Source organism: Ambystoma mexicanum, chromosome 12 (assembly GCF_040938575.1).
Source record: "Ambystoma mexicanum isolate Mex_15411 chromosome 12, UKY_AmexF1_1, whole genome shotgun sequence".
Taxonomy (NCBI): domain Eukaryota; kingdom Metazoa; phylum Chordata; class Amphibia; order Caudata; family Ambystomatidae; genus Ambystoma; species Ambystoma mexicanum.
This window is the reverse complement of record NC_090936.1, coordinates 965788166-965808053: the sequence shown is the minus strand read 5'-3', so window position 1 is coordinate 965808053 and position 19888 is coordinate 965788166. Positions and strand designations below refer to the sequence as shown.

The 19888-nt window shown below is 45.2% G+C and overlaps 1 protein-coding gene across 6 annotated transcripts in view; it reads right to left on the bottom strand.

Moving 5' to 3' along the window:
• Positions 1-19888, bottom strand: part of LOC138514142 (uncharacterized) — a 197729-nt gene that overhangs the window by 6016 nt on the left and 171825 nt on the right. For all 6 annotated transcript variants that reach the window (XM_069629444.1, XM_069629445.1, XM_069629440.1 and 3 more), the window contains one exon: positions 10618-11510. In XM_069629444.1, the coding sequence (XP_069485545.1) occupies positions 10618-11123 (506 nt within the window). In that variant the 5' untranslated portion in view covers positions 11124-11510. The remainder of the gene's footprint in view (positions 1-10617; positions 11511-19888) is intronic.

The window sequence follows — 19888 nt, the reverse complement described above, 5'->3', positions numbered from 1 at the left end:
ATACAGACATTAAATTATCCTAGTGCCTTGAAGCGAATCCTTGCTTCTACTGAGAGTCAGTGCACATTTTTCTATGTACAGAGATAGGCTAGTATTTATGCACGTTTCTCACAATGCATACAGTAACATTCTGCAGCCCCTGCAGACGTCCTTGGCCTCCCTTACTAGCACCAATACGCAGTGCACTACAATAGTCGATCCTTGGCCTAATCAGTGCTCTTATTTAAAAAAAGGTAGCAGGCGCTCCTCTCCAGAAAGAACATGGCATGATAACCTGTTCTGAGATGAGAGTTTGCAGCACACGCTTTTTGCTCACTGTACCTTTCACAGATGGGAAATATCTCTGACCAAGTTCGTACAATTAGCTTCCGAGACATTAGGTTTGACTAATCGCAATAACCTACGGTTGATACTGAGTTTTGTTGATGACATTCTGTATATGAGCATCCGAGTTCAGTGATGCTTCAAATACAACCCCCAAGTTCTTCACTTTTGCGATTGTAGGGATAAAGTGTTAATCGATGATAAACCCAGTGTAGGGATCCTCAAGTTTCCCTCTTGCCTGGGATGAGCCAAAAAGTAGCAACTCAGTCTTTGCTGCATTCAAGCACATTCCATTACTCGCCATCCAATTCTGGATAGCATTGTAAAATCAGCTACCCTCTCAGTATCTTTCCCATAAACTCCACACAGCTAGATACCAAGCTGTGTGTCGTCAGCATAATTAGTGAAACACACTTCTAGTTTATCCCGTAAAACGTAGAGAGATTGGCATTAGATCTTAAACAAAGACAGTGAAAGGTAGGCGCACTGTCGCACACCGCATTTCAACACTTCTGAGGAAGAGCAAGCATTGCCCCATACAACTCTGATTTGATCCAAGCGGTCCAGCTTCACCCTAACAACCACCAACATTCTTTAGCCTGTTTATGAGCTTCTCATGGTCCACTCGGTCGATAAATAAAATAGAGGTTGGGGTCATTCTCTTCTCTGATCATGCCCCGTTTTTAATCAGCTTGCAACAAGGGAACGAGTCGGATATGTTATGGCACTGGACATTTCCAGCAGATCTACTGAAAGGTAAGATTTTGACAGGAGAATTGGGAGACAAAGTGAGGGAATAGTTCACACTTAATGACTCTCCAGACGTGGCAGGGGCGACATTTAAAGCAGTAAAGAGGGGGGATCTTAATGCAGTGAGGGCAGCTAGGAATAAACAATTGCCTCAACTTGAAACAGAATTGGAAACCAAATTGAAGGGAATAATGGACATATGTCACACAATCAGAGCACGGCATTATGAGATGAGGGGCAAATGGATATACACTATATACTAGGAGACCAGAAAGGGCACTCCATTTGGCTAAACAATTTTACATTAAAGCGAATAAGGCAGATAGTTTGCTGGCCAGATACCAGAGAGGGAAACGGCCAAGCCAGACAATAACACAGATTAAAAATCAACAGGGGGTATTTCCACAGTGGATAGTATAAGCCAGTTCTCGGAATTCTATACCAACCTTTATAAATCTAAAGCCTTGGACGGGGACCACCAGCAAGCTTACTTAAATGCATTATGTCATAAGGCAAGCTACAAACCAAGGCTGCGCTGGGAGGTGGCAGGAGTGGTGGGGGCTATCACATGCAGCAGATGTCATCCCTGCCCTTATTGCAGGTGCATTAGGTGTGGCAGGATGACATCGCAGGAGGAAAACACAAGGGACTCACAGGGAGCAAACCACGCACCCCAGCAAGCCTTGACCTACAGACAATACAGCCCCAGCAGCCTGGAAACTGCCTGGAGGAATTGTCAGGCACACAGAGCCTGCAAACTCACGAGCCCAGGGCGACGCCCACACCAGCGCGCGTGCGCGAGCTTTTAATCTTCGTTCGTGCTCGTCTTCCTTCCCGAGCGGACACAAAGAAGAAGAGCTCTGGCAAACAAACTCCTCGCGGTGCCCATCCTCGCCTGAAGTGACTCCTTCGGCCCTGCGAAAGCAAAAGATAAGTGCATGCATTATAGGGGAGCGCAGCAAAACCCCCTAAACACATGAAACCCGGTTGGGAGGGACCCTAATTCCCGCAGTGGCACTTGAGTATGGGGATAGACAACGCATAGGGCATTAACAGCCACTAAGGCAGTACGAACTGGGATACTAACTGCATGTGGACTGGCACCCGATTTCGTAACGAACTAACGCAGCATTCTGAAAAACTGTGAAGGCGCTAACGAGCGGTAGAGCGCACACTAATTGCCTTTCCCCTTTTGATAGGCATATCGCTATTCCGACGGCCACAATGACAGGGGATTTGAACTACGGAGCCGTGACGCTCAAGCGCACACAGGAAACCAGGGCTAGTTGCTACTATTTTGTATTTAATGTATGTTTTATACACACTGATGTAAGCATGTGGTAATGTGCAAAAAGAAGGTTCCTTCCAATATACCATTGTGCAGGTTGTAGAAAGCGACACTGGTGCCACGTGTTATTTTATAAGCAATAAGAGCTGGGGGGTGAACCAGCCTTCAATCCAGGCACTGTTACAGTTGGGGCATAACTCAGTGCAGAAGCATACTGAGTGCTTCGCCTCAGCAACAGCATTGGTGCAAACTTGTGTGTAGTGCGAGTGTGCTGTTGTGGAAAGTGTGAGTTGGTGTTGAAATCTAAGCATCATAAAAAGCACAACGGCCAAGCAGTGAGGCTCTCAGATGAGAAGAGCCGAGGAGCATACCCTTCCCTTGTTTTCATTCCCTACCCAATTACCCTACCCTACACCCCTCTACCCGGTTTCCCTAACTCCCCCTACCTATTCAACCCGTGGACCCTAACCCTTTTTCAACGTGGTGGTCGCGGTGGCCTGCGTTCTACACAATCCAGGTGCAAAGACCATCACAGGGAGGCAGGAATTTGTGCTGCTTCTGCGCTGGATGATTGGCTGTGACACATTACCTCTCAATAAAATATCGCAGCAGACCAGGGAACACCTAGAGGCAGAAATCACAGAGGAGGAGGTGAATCGGTCAATAAAAAAGCTTCAGTTTAATAAGGCTTGGGCACTGATGGGTTTACGGCTATCTTTTAGAAGATGTTCAGGGCTACCCTAGCACCCAAACTAACGGCACTGTTTAACCAGTTAGGAATACGAGGCAGAAAATACCCTGCAATGGAAGAGGCCACAATGGTGGTATTCCCAAAACCTAAGAAAGACCCCACACATTGCGCATCATATCAACCGATCACATTGATAAATCTAGATGTAAAACTTTATGCCAAGGTGGTGGCGGACAGGGTGGATGCCGTTCTCCCAGATTTGATCAATCCAGACTAATCAGGTTTCATTCAAAATATACATTTTCTCTGTGCACCACTTAAATCCCATGTTTTCAGCAAAGAACCATTACAAAAAAAAAAATCAGAGCACAGCAAGGCCTCTGATTTAGCCCAATTAATTTTGTAATTTGAAACCATTCCCAAGTCCTCTATGAGGATCATCAAGACCGGGAGAGAAGCTGCTATATTACGTACTACAAGAAGATCATCAGCATAGAGCCAAGGTTTCTGTGTCATCCTATTAAAATTAACCCCTACAATCCTCTCTTCTGATCTAATGGCCACTGCCAACGACTCCAAGGAGAAGACAAAAAGCAAGGGTGAGAATTGGCAACAATTGCCTTGTCCCCCGGTGTAATTCAAATTTTGATGAAACCTTTCCATTTGTCGTCACCTCTGCTGTTCACCCAGTTCATGAAATTAGGACCAAAACGCATTATTCCCATAGTCTTAAATAAGAATTCCGAGTGTACACAGTCGAAGGCCTTTTCTGCATCCAAATACAAGACCACTGACTCCATTCCCTGTCTTTTGATCCCTCATTGAAGACTAGATGGTCCAAGGGGCAGAGGCCCCACCCCTCTTCCTCCCCCTTTATTGTTTTACCCTCGGTTTTCTTCCTTCCCCTGCAATGCACAGTGTTATTTGTAATGTTTATGCATGTTTGGAAAATCTAATAAAATGTTTTGATAAAAAAAAAATATATATAGTTTCTGCATGTTCGTTGCTGATCTTCTACCTTTTATAAATCCAGCTTGGTTTAGGTGAATTAGCTTTGTCAATAGTCAATACACTCTCTAACCCTATGCCAGGATTTTTGAAAGAATTTTACAATCTGAGTTAATCAGGCTGATTGGTCTAAAACTGCCTGGATTCAGAGGTGGTTTTCTGGGTTTTAAAAGTAACAAAATTGTAGCATGTCTAAGAGTGGGAGGTAGCCTCCCTTTGTTTCTACAATGCCTGACAGTATCCTTAAGCAGACTCCGAATTTCCAAAGGCATTTCTCTATAAAATTCAGCAGGCAAGCCGTCTGGACCCAGGCAACTCCCTACATTTAAGCCAAACGCAGTCCTTCTTATCTCATCCATAGTTCTCTCCTTATCCACATTTTCTTCCACAGATAAACGTACGAGTGACCGACTCAACAAAAAGTCACCAATCTGTGTAGAATTTGGAAGCCATGACTCAGAATGAGAAAGGGGGTTTGAATATCCTGAATTTTGAAGAAAAGATATCATCAGGCCTTCACAGCAAGACATTTCCTTCAATTTATCAGGGAAGAAGTAGATGACTGGTCTGTTGCTGAGTCTGGATTATCTGACCCATTGCACCGATCAGCTATCCCATCGACATCCAGTAAAGGATATGGCCTTAAGTGCATTTTGACAGACTTTTTAAAGAGTAACCTGGCGAGGAATTGCATCCACATTAAATATGTCATCAGGATTGATGGGATCCTCATCAATTTTGATAGATCCTGCGATAAAAATTGACAATAAGTCTTTATTCTGGCCTGACTGGTTTCTAGCCGGGATTAGGAAAATCGATCTATTCGAAAAAGGGTCATGGCTCACATTTCAAGGATTAAAGGCGAAATACAATATTGAAAATTGTCGATTTGGAGATTACAAGAAATTCAGAAGTGCTGTGAACCTGGAAAAGTTGGAATCCCCAGATATGAAAGCCATAGGAGGTCAGGAGCATTCAGCTTCAAAGATATATAGTTCACTGCAAGCCGTTTCAAAGAGTAATGACAAACTGCTACAGTCCAACAATGGCTATTATTTTGTAAAAACATCCAAAGAATGTCCATGAACATCAGAGAGAGAGAATATCAAGTAAAAATTCTAAACAGTTTTCTGGACACTGGATTGTCGATATAAACAAGGGTTGAGCTTGACGGAAGAATGCTAGGGCTGTAGTCACTCGAGAGGAACTCTTGAACATATGCTTTGGGAGTGCAGCCAGGTAGGGCATTGTGTTCTGGGGTCACACAAGTGTGTGTTTAACAAAGTACTAGATGACAAGAGAATTCAGTTTTGAAACAATGATTCTAGTGGAGGTTTCTTATCTGGAGGATCTGTCGTATCATCAAGTGTCATGGATATTAAAGGCGTCCTTGGCAGCGAAAAAGTTAATCCTGCACAGCTGGAAATAGACTTTCACCTTCAAAAGATTCTTGGATGTCAGAATTGTACTCAATTTGCAACGTTGAAAGAGTCATGCTGAACTTGCAGAAAAAAGCTGTTTGATAAATTCTGGAGCGGCTTCTTGACTCTGGCTTGAAACGTACAAGTTAGAAGAAGAGACCATTCAGGAATATTAAGATAAATCTATATTTTATACGGATGTTTCAATTATAAAGTATATATTGCATTTTTTAGTATATATTGTCTCATGGAATATGCCGATTGTAGTTTTAAAAAGAATGATATATTGTGTTTCAATGTTCTTGTGTTTCAACGTTATCGTGATGTGGTATACAACTGATAAATTGTTTTTGAAATCTGAATAAAAAATAGACATATGATATCATGCAGGTCTGCCACTTGATAGAAACGCCCCCCAGCCATCCTGATCGCACCCTATGCAGAAAAAAGTGTTTGACTGCGTGGAATGGTCTTTCCTGTTTCAAACGATGGAACAAATGGGATTTGGTAGCAGATTTATCCCTATGGTCCAAGCAAACCATGTTAACCCGACAATTAGATTATCAATAAACGGGCCCATGTCCTAACCGATAATCGTTAGAAGGGGTACAAAACAAGGCTGTCCCCTATCCCTGCTGCTCTACATGATTTATTTAGAACCCATACTAACCAAAATTCAAAATACAGGCCATATCAGGTATCCTGTTCGGGGAGAGGGGGACATAAAATGATGACATTCGTCGATGACCTGCTGCTCACAGTAACTGACCCAGATAGATCTATACTGGGAATATCACAGGAACTTCAATGGTTCAGACTAGAGGCGGGCCTCAAAATCAACATGAAGAAATCAAATCAGAGCCCCTAGGCTACTAGCTCTATGCGACCCCATACAGCAGGTAACAAACTGACATATCTGGGTTTACAGATAACAGCCTCTTGAGCAACGCTATACAAAGCCAATTATGTTCCCCTGCTAGAGAAAATAAAGTACCTGATGATCAACTGGAGCCTACTGATGATTTATTGGCTGTGTAGGGTCATACAATAACAATGGTAATTCTGCCGAAATATCTTTATTTCCAAGATCTGTGGTCCAAATTCCCCCAGCCTTTTTTTGACGATCTAGATAAATTGGTCTTGGCGTTCATTTGGAAAAAACAGAAACCCATATTAGCTAGGAGTGTGATGAAGGCACCCTGTAGCCTAACTTAAGAGTCATACGAGTAGCTAAGGGGTTTTCATGATTAAAATCTGGTGCATGATGGAAAGTGCGGTAGTGGGCAGACCACTAGACGAAGTTCTTTGGCTACCTCAGACAGACCGAAGAACATGCACAAGAGCATGATCACAACCCTTTTTGAGGACATGTGGGATGAACAGGTTAAGAGGGGGATCACGTAATTTCCATCTCGGTTTACCCTAATATTCCAGAACCCCTATTTCACTCCAGGAATGGAAAGGGGAAGAATACTCTGTGGAAGGGGAATAATTGCAAGAGACTGTGGCACACGTCCCAGAGTCAGGATATTATGCAGTTCGACCAGTGTAAACTAAGCTTAGCTACCAACAAATGAGCCACTTGCTTAAAACCGCTGCTACGTGACTACTCCCATCATTTGTGAATTATTTCACCACCAACTCAGGGGACAGGAACTTGATCTTTGCCCTTTACCAACTACTGATAGACGGCCCAAGACCTCAACCTGGCAGAACATGACCCAATGGGAACAAGTGATGGTACGCCCGATCCAGATGGAACTATGGGGACGTCTGTGGGCGGAAATCCCTAAATTAACAAGGGCAATCTAGACACAGGCGATGTGGGTAAAGGTGATGGTCATGTGGCACTACACTCCAGAAAAGTTGCAGATTCTATCCGGGCACGCCCTCGCTCTGTTGCAGGGGCTGTAGGGGGTTGGGGCCATATCTGGTGGCCATGCCCTAAGCTTCTGCAATTTTGGAGTGACGTGAATGGGAGATTGGGAGAGGTGTTTGGCATACAGAAAGTCAGGAATATGGAGGATGATTTATTGGGGATTAAGGGTCCGTAACAAAAAGGCATGGTTAAAGACCATTGGAAAGCATAGACATTCCTGTCCCTGGCGGTGTGCTGCTATTGGCGCAAAAATGAAAACAGCCAGAACCACCGGAAGAACAAGATTGGATAATCAAGGTTTGGAATTTCGTGACCATAGAATGGATGACATACTCTCTTCAAGGGGAGAAGGCTCGATTTAGTGATGAATGGGGAACAATACTGTCCTTCCTGCAAAATGACTTGGAGTCCATGTGCCCTCACAGACTAGGATTATTGGGAATAGCTTGAACTCTCACAGTAAGATAGCGCAGAGTGTTGTTCTTTTGGATCTGGGAGGTTTGGGGGGCGGGAGAGAGGAGTTCCAGGGGGAGGGTGGAGGAGGGTCTAATGGTTTGTATAACTGCATTGAAAAACTCAATAAAATATGTCTTATAAAAAAATAAAAGTGGTCTCATTCGGTACTTAAAATAGATAAACACACACGTCCTAATTTAGAGGAGACAAGTAAGTCTCCCACCACCCCCATCCTGGGGACCTCAGGCATGACTGAGAGCCCCTGCACGCTGTACCGCCAGGGAGAAGGCGTTCAAAAGATTAAGCATACATTTTAATCTAAAAGTGTTTGTTCTCCCAGATGTAAAGTGTTATGTCCTTCCTGCCCTCCTCTTCCTCCTCCTCCTCCTTTCATCTTGGTCTACTGGAATCGCACGTATTGTGCCATGGACTGCTTTTTTCATTTTTCGGTGGAAAGGAAGTCAAAAGGTACAACAGACTGAAGAGGAAATTGTGCCCACTCTTAGCTTTTCCTTACTTCAAATGTAGGCATGCACCACCCTCAGTCCTTAAGTCCCAAATTCTAGTTCTACACTCCTTTTCTCTGTAGCTCATCTCTGCAAGCAACAGGTGTGTAGAGCAGCAACTTGTATGTGAACTTTCCGATTGTAACAGGCCTATGCGATGGGATGCGATTGTGGGCAGGAGGGATCGGGGATGGTTAGAACAGGGTGTAACATTTGCACTCGCCACTAGCCATTGGCTAGTGGCAAATGACTCTTAGTGAGTAAGACATGGTGTGCTGTCTGTATGTATGTATAGAATTGAGGTGGCGAGTGACTTTATGCCTGGCTAGTAGCTTGCAACTTTTTTCCACCTGATAAGATGAGTGGTTGGGAAGTGGCTAGGGGCAGCATGGGACGGACATTTGTAAAAAGCTACCTGATCATATTTCCAAAGCCACATCTATACTCGGGTGCATCCCAACAGCATTAAACGTAGGCCCCATTTGGTCATAGGGTTAACACTGCCGTTTCAACTGCTAGCTTCACCATGTCGGGTATTCTTTATGTAAAATGATACATGATTTAACCTTATAGAAGGTAACTTACACCCAAAGTTGTTTTGGATAGGTTGGGAACATCACCAACGTCCTACCATACTCTATTTTTAAATCTCCTACATCAATGACCATAAACAGTTATAAAGGCACTCCTTGACCCATAACTAGAGTCACGCTCATTCCTCATCCCATTCCACAATCACAAGTCCACACTCAGGCGCTCCTGCTCTAGAGAAGTCTATTCTTTTCTCTAGGCATTTCGGGCTGAGACATTTCTCAAAACAGCATCCCACAGGTGATTCTTTGTAGCCCAAGCAACAGTGATTTCTCTCACGGTTCCCTAATCTGGGCCTGCACGTCCCCTTCACAGCCTACATTTGAATACTTGCACTCATAGATGTAGCCTCTACAATAAACCCGCCTGCCTCGTCTCCATCATAACCAGAGCAACTCTAGCAGCCCTGGCCTGTTTGCTACTTCTAGAATCAAGATCATAATGCAGTAGAAAACTGTTGATACCCATTTGAGGTATTGATCTTAATACAGACTCCCAGGGCCTCATTATAACTCGCCCGGTATGGAAACAACGGTGGCGGTAAACCCCCCGCCACCGTTGTTTCCATGCCGGGCGATCATAACTCCTGCAGGCGGAGGCGTCAAACCCGCCAGGTCTGACCAGGCAGGTTTAACACCGCCCGCCTGCAGGCGGAAGAGGAAACACCGGCACCATCACGAGATGGTGCCGGTGTTTCCATGATCCCCCATCCCCACTGAGTCCTATGGGACTCAATGGGAATGGGGATTAACACCATTCCGCCTCCGGAATTCCCGGGACACCGGGGTTGTAATGTCCCGGTAATTCCGGGAGTCAGAGGCGGAATGGTAATACGAGTACCGCCTCGGTTACCGCCAGACTCGTAATGAGGCCCCCAGTATCAATCCATGGTTCACACAGCCACAGCTCAGGGGGATAGGGGCTAATGTCACTGTCTACAACTAGGTGGTCAATGCTGTCAAATGGAGAATTCAAAAAATCCTCACACCTAAGCAGAACACTCTCAGCCAATATTGTGTGTACCTGTGCATAACACCATTCTAGTTACTGCCTTCTATAGGAACAACCCTTTCCAAATGCATTCTGTTGGCCCTTTTCTTAGTTTAGCCGGCAGTATAAAATGATCTGCCACTAGCCTGTTGCAGAGGAATCTAGGGTCCAGCACTCATTTACTGAATGTGCTCGTCTTTGACTACTGTATTCTTCTAGTGGTATCCCATTGCTCATTGACAGGAACGATTCCCTTTGACACCTTGTCCCTGATCAAAGTCTTACCATTGCCACACATGCCAACTTGCTTTTTCCACAGGTGGTGGCCGCTGCAACCTCGGGGTGACCCTTGCAATTTTGCTTTGGCATTGAAACAGCTACACTGTTAGCATGCCCCTGCCAAAAGTGCAGAACCCTGCTCAGCTATTGCTTGTATCTAGTTTGCCTACAATCCTCCACTTATAGCACTTAACCCTATCCAACTCCTCTAACTGGCACAGTGAATACTTTTGGGGGTGGGGGACGAGAGTCAGATTTACTTATTTTCACATCGCCGTCTCATGTACTTAAATGTTTCACTTTGCTACCACCTCAAGTATGCTGCACTTTAACAAGGAAATAACATTGGTTCCAATAGTGAAGTCTTTGCAGTCTAGCCCCATCCATCACCAAACCACAAGACCCGCCCCAAACATTCTTTACTCTAGCCTTACATGTGCGGATGGCCTGTAGAGTTGTTCCATGCTATCTCCTCGCTCTTCTCAGACAGTTTTTTGAACAGGGAACTAAGCTTGTGATGAAGGATCGCATCAGAAAGAATAGGTTGGAAAGTTTCCGATCTGTTAGCTGGAGAATCTCCATTATACGCACACCAATCAACACAGTTCTCATGGGTGCCAAAGGCATGATCTACGATGCTTAACAGAGCTCTCTCAAGGCCAGACGGATCCTTGTGATATCGAACACAGAGTTTAAAGCAGCTGGACTGGAACCAACGAAGAACATCACAGCTCAATTCCTTGTATGTTTTAGAAAGATACAAAAGAGAATCACCCAGGTGTGTTTGTACATGGTTCAAGTCACTCCAGTTGAGATTTCTTTGCCTTCGGAGTTTATTAGTCACTGGTGCTGGGGGAACAAAGTCATTATCCATGTTTAAAGTTCTCACACTAGCTCTCAGAACTCCATTAGCGCCTTGTGTAGTGAATTCCGGAAGCATCTTTTTCCATCAATGCAATCCCACCTGTGCATCTAAAGCCACAAACCAACACGTCTGATGAATAGTTCATGGAGAAGAGAGCATGACCTACTCCTTATACCTGTTCCGCCTCCTGGATATCCAGAATATCCCGGGAGGTCTGATGAGCTATTTTTGCCATAAATCCTCTATTCTTCATGTACAATACTTTGAGACAACGGATGAGCTATTACTGGGGATGATGTCCACTGTACTGCTCACATCGGTTGTGCTACTCCTCTCACAGCCAGCCTTCTCAGATAGGTTGAGTGACGCATTCCTGGGAATGATGTGTGCTGTCATCATCAGTTGTCACTTTCCATGCAGGTCTCTCATCACTGTAGAAAGGGCTGTTTCATCTTTTAAGAGCTGATGGAGAAAACAAAAATCAACATAATTAACTCACAGGAAACACAAACTTGTGTACTCTGAACTATTGTGTGTTGAGCTGTGTGCAGATGTAGGTCGGTAGGTGTGTTCAGGGATGTGTGTAGGTGTGTGTGTGTGTGTATGTGTCAACATCCGAATGATACATACTTATCTGCAAATATACAACTATCGAGATTGCCTTGCAAAATCACCTCAACACATGCTGTGGGAAAGCATGGCATTTGCTTTCAGTTATTGACATACTAAACGCATGTACACAGTGTACCACATGTGGTTAGCCAAGCCGGTAGGTCACCCACTTTGACTATCATGCTTCTGACATCACTAATGGCAAAGAGATGGAGTCTGGCATGGTTACCATTCGCATAAGTCATCCATGAACTCGTGCATGGACGCTGTCCTCATGTAACACTATCACAGCTTATCAGATACTGGCACGCCGACAGATTTGTGAAACTACCCACAATGCCATTGTGCTGAAAGCATTTATTCCCAACAAGCCATCTCTACATCAGGTTTACAGTGATGTTCCCGGGAATATAAAGGGCTACACTGGTTCCCAGTGGTTTAATATAAAAACACCTTTTTGGGTACGTTTTGCCACAGGTTTCAGAGGTTAAACAGCTTTTTTGGGAGAGAAACAAATCAAATTAAGAAAAAAAAAGCTCCGCTCAAAACAGCAGGGCTATTGTTACCAGAGTAGGGTATTGCATCCTGCATAGGCATACAGTCGGATCACTAGGTTTTCAATACATTTTTAAGAGTAAATTACATTCACTGTCTGCCACCAGTGTTTCCCCTCCCCAGAAAAGACTACCCCGAGGCAGACATAGGTAGAAGATGATGTGGCTTTTGTGTCAGAAGATGCATCTTCCTATATGTCTTAAACCCAGATTCAGTCGTCTAGCTTCACAACTTTTGCTTGACCCAGACGCCTGGAGATCTATAGAATTGTAGTATGGGTCTTGCATTGAGTGCACCAATGCAAGCCATAGAATGTATTTGTGTAGCCTGGAACCTTACGGTAACTGAAGGTTCCAGGAGTGACAGATACACACAGGATGGAAGATGTAACTGGAAAGGATGTTTATACCTTAGCTCCTACCTCCCTTTCATAACTAGTCCTGTAACATAATAAAGACTACTTCCATTTGTACTTACCTGCGTCCAGCGGGATTCCTGCTTACTCGTGCCTGCTACCTCAACCCAGATAGTACATGGATACAAGTCCCCTTCACTAAGGGACACAATATGATTGGAGTGATGCACAAAACATTTGACTACTTGCACCATAAGCAAATGCGGATTTAGAAGGCAAAGAAGAAAATCTTTCAATTTTCTGTCTATACAGATTCAAACTATGGTAAGGCATATTTAAATGTCACTGATGGTTGTACGGAGGAGTCTGGTACCACATATCGAAAGTAAGTAGGTAGAGAAAATTAGGAGGGAGTAAATTAGGAGGGAGTGAGAGATCATCAAATTGAGTTTGGTGGAAAGAATCAGGAGGGAGTTGGAGTATACAGAAGTAGGCGGTAGGCTAATATCAGGCATGAATTGTAAGTTACAAAGAGGCTGTAAGCAGGACGTGTAAAACCTTCTAGAAGTTGGCAAAGAGTGCTTGGAGAGGAGAGAGTGAGAAGGCAGTGGGTGGAGGAGACAAAAAAAAAAGAAAAAAAAAAAAAAAAAAGGAATGCGGAAGACAACCGGGAGGTCAATTGGGGAAAACCAGGACGAGTTTGTAGACCCTCAGGAGGTGTTGGTAGGAAGTCAGGCGTAAGGCAGCCGATATCAGGGAGTTGTTGGAGAAAGCAATGAGTAGATGAGAACGGCAGAGGGTCGCCAGAGAAGAGACTGTTGGACTGAGAAAGCTTAGAGCTGGTCTGACTAGTAAGGTTCGGGGGGCCCACTTGGCCCTGCACAAATGTTCAAGTCAGGAGGAGGCAAACGCATATGGCAGGGAGTCTTTGTGAGGTTCAGAGAGTCAAAAAAGGGGAGCAAGAACACAAACCTGGGAGTAAGGGATACGTTGTTACGGCAGACTCACCCCCTCTAGGGAGACAAGACACCCTCCTCCATACCGCTGCCAAAAAACAGGGGACCAGCTTGCCCAAGAAGCTAAAGTACCTGAAACTCAGTTCTCCCACTCTCCTTCTATTCCCCAGAAAATTACTGTGGTATTCTTGTGCTAATTACTGCGATAATGCCAGAAAATTAATCCATTCTTGCACATGCTCCCCATATCCCTCCTTCCTTTTCCCTAGGTCCCCCCAACCCACTAGAATGGATTTTGACCTTCCTGGCCCCCCTCCCCCATTACTACCTTTCTCTCTTATTTCGTTTGATGCATTTTCATTTATGAGCGCGTCTTGCGTTATTACCGGGGTAATCTCACGAGATTCCGCAGATAAAGCAAAAAACGCCCAAACTGTAACTGGCTCCACAGACCACCCCCAACTTCACATGATGTTCTCTGTCTCCCCTTCACCCTGTAGCATGATTCGATTTCAAACTTTTTTCTCCAAACAGCTTTTTTTTACATTTCCCATATATTACCACAGTAATCACTGGCACTGGCAAAAGAAAAAAAAAAATTCTGAAAAGACTGCTGCAAAGCACGATGGGAGATCTATTAATATTTTTGGTAGAAGGGGCATCCCCTTCCCCGTCAAATATTTTAAAAACTACTGAACGGAATAACCCCAAACCTGTCCCGGAAATTAGGTTAACGCTTCGTGCCCAAGTTGTTCTTTAAGTCCAATTCCCTCCAGCGGTTTTTGTGCTTCAGTTTGATGAAATGTAGAATTTTTCTGAATCGGAAAATAAACGGGAATAGGCCGAAAACTGCGTTTCTTTGATTTCTTAATAACATTTCCTTTTTTTTAAAATATCAGCCAAATCCATCACGCAAGTCAAAAGTTATTCGCAAAACATTTTTCTCCGATTTCCTATGGCACATGTCACTCACCTCAACTATAGTGCCGTGATTATATAAGTGCATTAGCATGTGGCATAGTTAAGGTTAAGTGTGATTGTCTATGGAGTTTCAGAAAATAAGAACTGTCGAACCCTCCCATGAAATAAAAATCTGAAAGAAATGCCACAGTAAAGTTTTGAGGATGCTGGCGCTGCATGGCAAATATAATTTTTCACAGATGGCTTCATATTTTTCAAAATGTTAATTTGATCAGGTTATGAAGTTATAAAAAGGGTTTTATCATAGGGAAAAATACAATCTGACAAATCTCAAAATTATCCACGATTTTCAACATTTCTGCCATGCACCTAAGGATCTTATGAACTGGTTCATGGAATTAACAAACTAAATATTTTCAAGTATGAAATTGGACCTCCGCTCTGCTAAAAGGTAAACGAAGTTCTGTCTCTTTTAGTGGTCAATGCAGAACGTGTCAGTGTCATGGTAAATTCTAGTAGTAGTGGTGGTTGCTAGGTGTGCCACCAGCAAGAATACCCATCAAGGTACCCAGTAATGGATGTGTCAACTTTTTTTATCTCCTAGAGGGGCCAGTGTTTGGTTTGTCACTGACAGGAATCTGTCAGAGTAAAGAAGATCATGCTGGGAGCCGTTGCCCAGCAGAACCTTCATCGCACACTCCAAACATCCGATATTCAAAAATGTACGAACTGCAGGAGTGAGAGTGCAATTTGTGTTTCTCGTCGCCCTAATTCTGTATAGTGAACTTTAAAAACATGTTCATGTATACTGAGCTGACGTTTATATTATCTTTGAGTAGCAAAGAAAGTAATGCATCCGTACAAAGCATCGAGTAGTCAATAGTCTGCCAAACAATAACGATTTTAAGTACACACACATCCATCATGGGTTGGAATGATGAATATAGGTGGAAACTGGAAAAGTAGGTAACCTTAAAAAGATCAATGCAGAAGATGGATCATTTTCACACCAAAAAATGTTTCTCCAGAAAACTCAATTGGCGATTTTTTTTTTTTACACATCACCACTGAACAAAGGGCGTTTTCAACTCAATCACGTGGTCTAATAAAGGAAATGAATAGCCCTAGTGCGGTTGCTTGACTAAATTGCACTAATAAAAACCTATCAAAACCAGTGGGAAAAGTGTGTTAAAGGGATATTATGGTTACAAGTAAAATCGAAAACCCCCAGAAATTTGCCAATTATGGTAAGTTAAGCAACCATAACTGGCGGCACCACTGTGAACTGGTAAGACTAACACCCATGACTTCAAAGATGACATCACAAATGTCACTGACGACATCACATATCTGGGCCACTTGTTTTTTTTCACTGACATATCTAAGGCAGGTGGTTTTGTTCACTGACAGATATTAACATTCAAAAAGGTACTATATATCTAGACCTTACCATTCTCAAATGTTCTTACAGTACTTTCCTTAGGGTTTGGTCTCAGCTCATGGGGCATATATATGGGACCATATATAAAGGGGGATTCCCAAAAAACCACCTAAGTAGTCGCTCTATCTTATTCTGGGGAGTAGAGACCAATTAAACAAGAGATAGATTGCTAAAATGTACACAACAGTTGTAATCATTAAACACCAACTGTTAATTTAGACACATTAAATATTTAATAAAGATATAAAAAATTACAAATTCATCAAACATCACTTGATAAAACACTCTAAAAAGGTGACAAACCGTGACCATATAGGTAAGATTAAGATCAATGTAAATCTGGTCAATAGAATTCCAGAGAACCTAAAGTTTTTAGTCTCTGGTCTAGTATTGTCCTTATCTAGACAGTTATCGTCTCACAGTGGTTATATAATTAGCCATTGTATTGTCTCGACATGTTTCTGTTGTTTATCAATTTTTCACTATGGGTGACTTCTAACAACCTCTCAGGTTATTTCTAAATTGATTGCAATTCTTTTGCAGGGTGTATATCCCAAACTCAGCCTTGTGGAAACAGAAGCTGCAATCGCATAGGAAATTTTCCGGAGGGGCAGGCTGGGAGGGAGATGTGGAACACGTTGGAGGAACATCCAGTCGAAAGAACATTACCAGTTTGGAAAGTAATTTGTTCTTCGAATGGATTGTGTCCTCCAACGTATTCCACATCTTTGACAGACTCCCAAAGCAGTACCAGTAAATGGAGGAGGGAAAAGAATTTAGAGTACCCAATTAGATGCGGAATAAAGAACCGCCTTCCCTAAGGCCATATCCTGACCATGGATTGTACCCAGGGAACAATGTTTAACAACGGTATGTATTTATCTTGCTGGAGAACTGTGACCACTGCATCTTGAGGACCCACTGCAGGGATCTCATCCGCAGCCTGGCCTCTGGCACCAGAAAAATGCAGGATGGCATGAGGCCTAGCAACCTTAAGAATTCGAAAGCCAGGAGACTCTGGGCATGTTGAAACTTATCCACCATCTGCACAATGTGATGAGCCCTTACCTTGGGAGGCGAACACTTCCCCAAGGACGTGTCCAACACAGCCCCGATGTACTGTGGCTGTTGGGAAGGTGTCGGGTGCAACTTCTTGAAATTCAGGGAGAAGCCCAGCTTGTGGAGGGTGCAGCAGGTGAGACCGAGATGATCCAACACTTGCATGGGAGAGCACGCCCGGATCAGCCAGTCGTCCAGGTAGGGGTAGACGTGAATCCCCTCTCGCCTGAGGTACGCTGCCACCACCACCATTAGCTTGGCGAAGACCCCCCAGGCGGAGGTCAACCCCAACGGCAGGACCCGAAACTGAAAGTGCGAGTCAGCAGCCACAAACCTCAGGTACTTTCTGTGCGCGGTATGGATCGGCACAAGAAAGTAAGCATCCTTGAGGTCCAGAGACGCCAACCAATCCTGAAATTGAAGACCCTGGAGGACTTGAAAAAGAGTGACCATCTTGAACTTGTCCTTCCAGAGAAGTTTGTTCAACCACCATAAGTCCATGATGGGTCTCAATCCCCAGTCTTTCTTTGGGACCAAAAAATAAGGGGAATACCATCCCTTGTTCCTCCCCGCTACAGGCACCAGTTCTATAGCGCCTTTCTCCAGCAGGGACAAGATCTCCTGTGCAAGGAGCGGATCCGGAAGCTTCAAAGAGTTTCCCCGGTGGATTGTCGCGAGGACGCTGAAGGAAGGGAAGGCAGTAGCCGTGGGCTATGGTATCCAGAACCCACGCATCTGAAGTAATGGCCCACCACTCTTCGAGATGCTGAGATAGACAGTCTGCCCACAACCGGCGAACCATGGGACATGACCTCATGACTGTTTGGAAGCGGCTGCGGCAATGCCTGGAGGCAAAGAGGCAGCTGCCTGAGCGGCTTTGGCACCACTATTTCCCCGACCACCACAGGTACTTTTTCGCTCTCCTCTTTGACTGGCGGCCCCTCTCGTTGTACCAAAGAAGGAGTAGTAACGAAAAGAACCTCCCCTGCACTGCTGTCCCCTAGGATGAAAAGGCAGAGGCTGACGCACTGCGGTGCTTAAAGATTTCGCCGCAGCTTTTGAGGTCTGCAACTTCTCAAGGCTCTCTCGTCAGCCTTGCTGCCAAATAAATGTGCGCCATCAAATGGCATGTTCAGAAGACGGGCCTGCACATCCGGAGTAAACCACGCAAATCTGCGTATAACAGTGCTCGCAGCCATGGATCTGCTAACACTGTCTGCCGTATCCAAACATAACTGAAGGGATTCGCACATGGCATCCTTGCCGTCCTGCACGAGAGCAAGGAAGCCATCCTTTTCTTCCCCCTCGGGAATATGCTCAGCCGCCAAAGAAACACAATTCCACAGAGTGTGTGAAAACCTTGCCAAGGCACACGTGGAGTTGGCCGATTTCAAGGCCATGCTCCCAACAGAAAATATCTTCCTGACCCTATTGTCCCTATCCAGAGGGATGGTAGGGTATGCCACCTGCCTCGAGGTGGCCGTAGCCGCCTGAACCACCAAACTCTCGGGAGCAGGTTGAGTAGATAAATAGTTGGGGTCGCTAACGGAAGGCCGGTATTTCTTGGTCAAAGACTTATCAACAGCCAAGAGATTCCGGGGACTGCCAAGCAGCTGCCACCCTTTTCTGCAATATAAGATGAAATGGCAAAACAGGGTCAGAGGACGGACCTTGATCTAAAATGTCAGTTAGATCATCCTGCACAAAGTCTTCAGGAGGACTGGACCAGCCCAGATACTCCGAGACCCTCGCCATGAGCCTCCTGTACAAAGACTTTGCATGAGCCCCAGGCTCAGGCCTACCGAACTCCACTTCCGGAGAAGTGTCCAACCCACTGGCATCATGGAGGGTCTGCCGCAACTCCTCCAACTAACTGTCTCAAGAAAAAGTGGAGCCGCTTCAAGGTCACCAGGGTCCTCACCCTCAGACCTTTCTTCCTCTTCATATATGTCATCCAGAGGGAGTTGAAACCTAGGCCTGGGGACAGAAGAGGGCCTGGAAGCCAAAACTGTCCGCACAGACTTCCCAGTAGCCTTCCTAGGAGGATCCACGAGATCCTGGTACTCCAGAGGCAAATTTTCGAAAACAAATCTTCAAAGGCGCCGAAGGCTTCGACGCCGAGAGCGTCGACAACCTAGACGCCATGAGCACTGAAGGCGTTGATGTCGATACAGGTGCCAGCGGCGCCATGGGCTGGTACGATGGCAAAGCATCGCCATCCGAGTCGGACGGACATGGCGCCGACCGAGTCGACACCTGCATCAAGCCCTCAATAGCTAGCTGCGGTCTCGCTGGGGACAAGGACCGAGACCTAGAGACGCGTCTCTTGCGACTTTTCGAAACCTTGTCCGTAGGGGACCTCCAAGGCTCCCGATGCGAGTTGCGACGTGGACCCAAGCCCGAAGGTGTGCGAGCCACAGTATGAGACCGATCCTGCCAGGCTTCGACAGAAGGTGTGACCGGACGGAAAAATAAATAAATCGCAACAGATTCTTTAAACGCCGCCATTCCTCCGGAGTCGAGGACTTCATCGGGTGCTTAACCGTCCCCGAGGCACCCTCCTCGGAGGACGGGGAAGGCGACCAGTGACAGTGCTTCCTGGAGTGCCAGGACAAGGGAGACAAGGGGCGGGAACCACTCCGGGACCGAGAACCCCAGGACTCCTTTCGACGCGGAGTGTCGCCCCCTCGAGTCGTCAGTGGAAAGCCCCTTGGACTTGGAAGTCCAGGATTTAACAGGCTTAGAGCCCCTTCCTACCTGGAGCTTCTTCTCCCGCAAGGCCTTGGCAGTCAGCGACTGGCATTTCGAGAAGTCGTCTGTGTCTTGCGACTCACCCAGGTACCACAAACAAATGCGGTGCGTGTCGGAGAGCAACTTTTTCGACTTGCAGTCCCAGAAGGTCTTGAAGCCAGACCGCAGAGTCGAAGAGAAAGACATTGTA